Source organism: Sturnira hondurensis, unplaced genomic scaffold (assembly GCF_014824575.4).
Source record: "Sturnira hondurensis isolate 20B ecotype Veracruz unplaced genomic scaffold, ASM1482457v3 Scaffold0014436, whole genome shotgun sequence".
In the NCBI taxonomy this organism is placed as follows: domain Eukaryota; kingdom Metazoa; phylum Chordata; class Mammalia; order Chiroptera; family Phyllostomidae; genus Sturnira; species Sturnira hondurensis.
In genome coordinates this window covers 5,147-8,814 of record NW_028087067.1, presented here as the reverse complement: position 1 = coordinate 8,814, position 3,668 = coordinate 5,147, and the positions used below count along the sequence as shown (strand labels likewise).

The window sequence follows — 3,668 nt, the reverse complement described above, 5'->3', positions numbered from 1 at the left end:
CCAATGGTCATGTTTTAGAAGGACCACATCATGGTCATTGTTCGGTTTGTGATGAATCTATAGGGTTACTTGAAATTCATTGAAAGGAGAGATTTTGTTTTAAACTTTAAAGTGAGTATTTTCTAATCACCTGGCTGGACATTCAGGTGATTAGACCAGGTGGTTTAATGACCAGCTTACTGAAAAACCCTCAAGTTGTATTTTACCACAGTTCAGGTGAGGTGTGTTTACAATATATTATCATGAACTCGGTGTGTGTATGTTTCTGTGGGTGTATCAGACGGGGAGATACCAGCTCAGCACTGACAGTTAAGTGAGTAAAACCCTGAACATAGGCTGATCTGTCCATACCTGACTGCTCCTCATTTCCTCAGTGCTGCAGTCTCAGCTCTTCTGCTCACTGGCTGCAACTGATCTGTGTGACCCAAAGTGTTTGTGGTCTTTTAGGAACCTGTGACCTTCAAGGACATAGCTGTTGACTTTACCCATGAAGAGTGGGCCCAGCTGGACACGTCCCAGAGGAAGCTGTTCAGAGACGTGACTCTGGAGAGCATCAGCCACCTGGTGCCCTTGGGTGAGTCATGAAACCTGTGTGAGTGTGTATATGTGTGTATGTGTCCATTGATTCACACATGGAGCATGTACACAGAACAGCTGCCACTGTCCCAGCCCCATTGCTGGACCGAGTCTCTCATGACCCTCATCACTGCTCAGAAGGAAGATGTTTGTTTTACATTGTGTTTTCATGAGCACACCAGAATGTCATCTTGACCACAATTTTATATCTTTTGGCTATTCTGTCTCCAACCCTGAGAACAGAATGGGGAAATCAGTGAATATTTTTAATTTATAAATGATTGATCAAGTATTTTAACATATTTATTATGTTCTCGCATATTTAGAGGCTTAAGACCAGAGCATTGAAAATAAGATAAAAGGATACGTGGGCAGCAACTGAGAAGGGTGGAAATGGGAGGAAGGGGGAAGCACGGGGGTGGGATAGGATGGGAGTAATAGACAGAAAACTGTACTTGAAAAATAATTAAATTAAAAAAATTGGAAAAAAGATAATAAGATAATTTTGATTATGCTTGTGGAACTTATGTTGATTCGGTTCGGTTTGAAAGTAATATTCGACCCATTCAGGAGGTGTTAACATCTCACATGTGGAGAAAACTGGTCATTCTCAATTCCATCTTTGAACTTGATCCTGGGCATGAGCACCTAGCAGTCATCCTTGTTTCTGCCACTTGTCTGGAGCTCTTCCCAGGCTGGGGAAGGAACCGCCATGTTTTCTCTTTGGAAGGTTGACGTGGATCCCGGCTCCTGGGGTCCGCGGCTTTATGGATGTGAGGAGAGCAATTAAAATGGACTACTGAGTCCTGTGGAGGAAAAGGGATGGTATGGCTTCTCTCTCAAGGGGAGAGAGAAAGTGGAAACTCTAGTTTCCACCTCCCATGTCCAAGGACAGCTCCTGTAGCTCTGTGTCTCCAATCTCCCGCTCTTTTCCTGATAAAAATAACTGTATTTGGATTTCAGGGTCCGCCTCAATTCCGCATAATCCCCACATGAGACCCTGCAGTTGCTGAGATATAAAAAGCATCCCTTTATCTCGGTAGGTCGGAGAAGTGCCCACAACCCAACCCTGAAGGCAGAGACTGCAGATTAGTCCGCGGACCTTGGGGTTGCCCCTAAGACTGAGTTGCAGCCCGAGTCCTTCATTCAAAGACCTGCTCTTCCAGAGAAGCTTCGTTCTACAGGGGGAGCTCTCAGGTGGGACATTCGGTGAAGATTGTTTCCATAGCCAAGGAGGCTGTGTCTCCCCATCCAGTGGAAGAGGGACGCTATGGGGTCGGGGCTGGGCTTTGGAACCTGGGGAACACATGCTACATGAATGCTGCCCTGCAGTGCCTGACCCACACCCCGCCACTGGCCCGCTACCTGCTGTCCCGGCAGCACTCGGAGACCTGTCCCAAGCCGATGTCCTGCGTCCTGTGTGCCATGCAAGCTCACGTGACTCGGGCCCTCCTGCTTCCTGGAGACCCAATGGAGCCCCCCGAGGAGCTGTTTGCTGGCTTCCACAGACTGCAGCAGGAAGATGCCCACGAGTATCTCATGTTCACCATGGACGCTATGGAGCAAGCCTGTCTGCGCGAGCTGGGGCAGCTGGCCAGGCCCTCACCACACACCACCCTGATCCGTCAGATCTTCAGAGGCTACTGGAGGTCTCATACCAAGTGTCTCTGCTGCCACAGCGTGTCTGACACCTTGGACCCGTATCTGGATGTTGCCCTGGATATCCAGGGGGCTCAGAGTGTGGCCCAAGCCTTGGAACTGTTGGTGACACCTGAAAAGCTGGATGGTGACAATTCCTATGCGTGTGGCATCTGCCTGAAGAAGGTGCCTGCCTGCAGGACCTTGAATTTGCACGCTGCCTCGAAGTTCCTTATCCTGGCGTTGAAACGTTTTTCAGCCTTCACAGGCAGCAAAACGGAGAAGGTGGTGCACTATCCTGAGCGCCTGGATGTGCGACAGTACCTGTCTGAGCAGAACACAGGGCCCCTTGTGTACGAGCTCTATGCTGTGCTGGTCCATGCAGGGCGGGATTGTCACCATGGACATTACTTCTGCTATGTCAAAGCTGCAGGCGGCCAGTGGTTCAAAATGAGTGACGCTAAGGTTACGGCCTGTGCCACATCTACTACCCTGCGCCAACGTGCCTATGTCCTCTTTTACATCCAGGAGGGTGAATTGGAAAGAGGCCGTGGCAGTGTGTCTGTGAGTGGGAATCCGAGGTGCCCGGGGACGGAGTGTAAAGTCCTGGGATCAACCCAGCAGGGCACTGAGAGTCACTCCAGTGTCACAGGTCCTGGGTTGCAGAGTCCTGTGCAAGAGACTTCAGTCCAATACCACACCTTGGAGGAGTGGAGACAGCTCCAGGAGCCATTAAGAACCAAGGCCAAATACAACCTCAGGAAAGTTGAATGAGTCTTACCGGCCAACTTACCCCCCAGAGGCCTGTTTGGCATGCCCACGTGTCCTCCTGGACAGGAAAACTACCCACCCAATAGTCCAGGTGGGAGGAAAGCCAGGGCTCACAAGAGAAGGAAAAAGAGCACAAAGTCTCTGCATGAGATCCAGTGATCACCATGGCCCCATGGGCACAGCTGCCTCTCCAAGGGCATTGGACTGATTCCCGGCTCTGTGGAGTTTCCCATGGGTCCAGTGAATTGTCCACAGTGTGGGGGGGGCATAAAATGTGATTTTTGCAAAGTGGGACACTTGTGAATAAATGAATGTACTTTCCAATAGTTGACTCAGAGTGTTTTCATGGATATAGGGTGTGGAGTTTAGTTCAGTTTTCATTTTTTCTAGGGGATTGGGCAGGTCCTAGGTGTGGTGCCATGGAGGCCTGAGGGTGGGTGGAGTTGGGCCCTGGCTGGATTCTGCACCTGTGCTCCTCCAGCTGCTAGCATGGGGGATTGACAGTTGGCATAGCAACATGAACGCCTAGACAGGGCAGGTTTACAGCCTGCAAGTCCACGTGAATGGCCACAGAGGGCAGCTTCAGCTTCTGCCCCACTCATGGGAGAAGCAGCTGGAACCCTGGTTTCACTTGGGGGATGTCGCTAAAGGGGATCGGAATGCATCTCCTGTGTTCCAATCAC

The 3,668-nt window shown here is 50.3% G+C and overlaps 1 protein-coding gene across 1 annotated transcript; it reads left to right on the top strand.

The window, feature by feature from the left end:
- The first annotated feature begins 242 nt into the window (after positions 1-242).
- Positions 243-2,988, top strand: LOC118999057 (ubiquitin carboxyl-terminal hydrolase 17-like protein 6). The gene is made up of 3 exons (XM_037063394.1): positions 243-251; positions 448-574; positions 1,805-2,988. Exons 1-3 carry the CDS (start codon positions 243-245, stop codon positions 2,986-2,988), a joined length of 1,320 nt encoding a protein of 439 aa, XP_036919289.1.
- The last annotated feature ends 680 nt before the right edge of the window (positions 2,989-3,668 follow it).

Excerpts from the sequence above, each read along its gene's own strand:
- LOC118999057 (XM_037063394.1), top strand. Across the intron at positions 575-1,804 it reads CAGCCACCTGGTGCCCTTGG|CCAAGGAGGCTGTGTCTCCC; the intron begins GTGAGTCATGAA and ends TTGTTTCCATAG.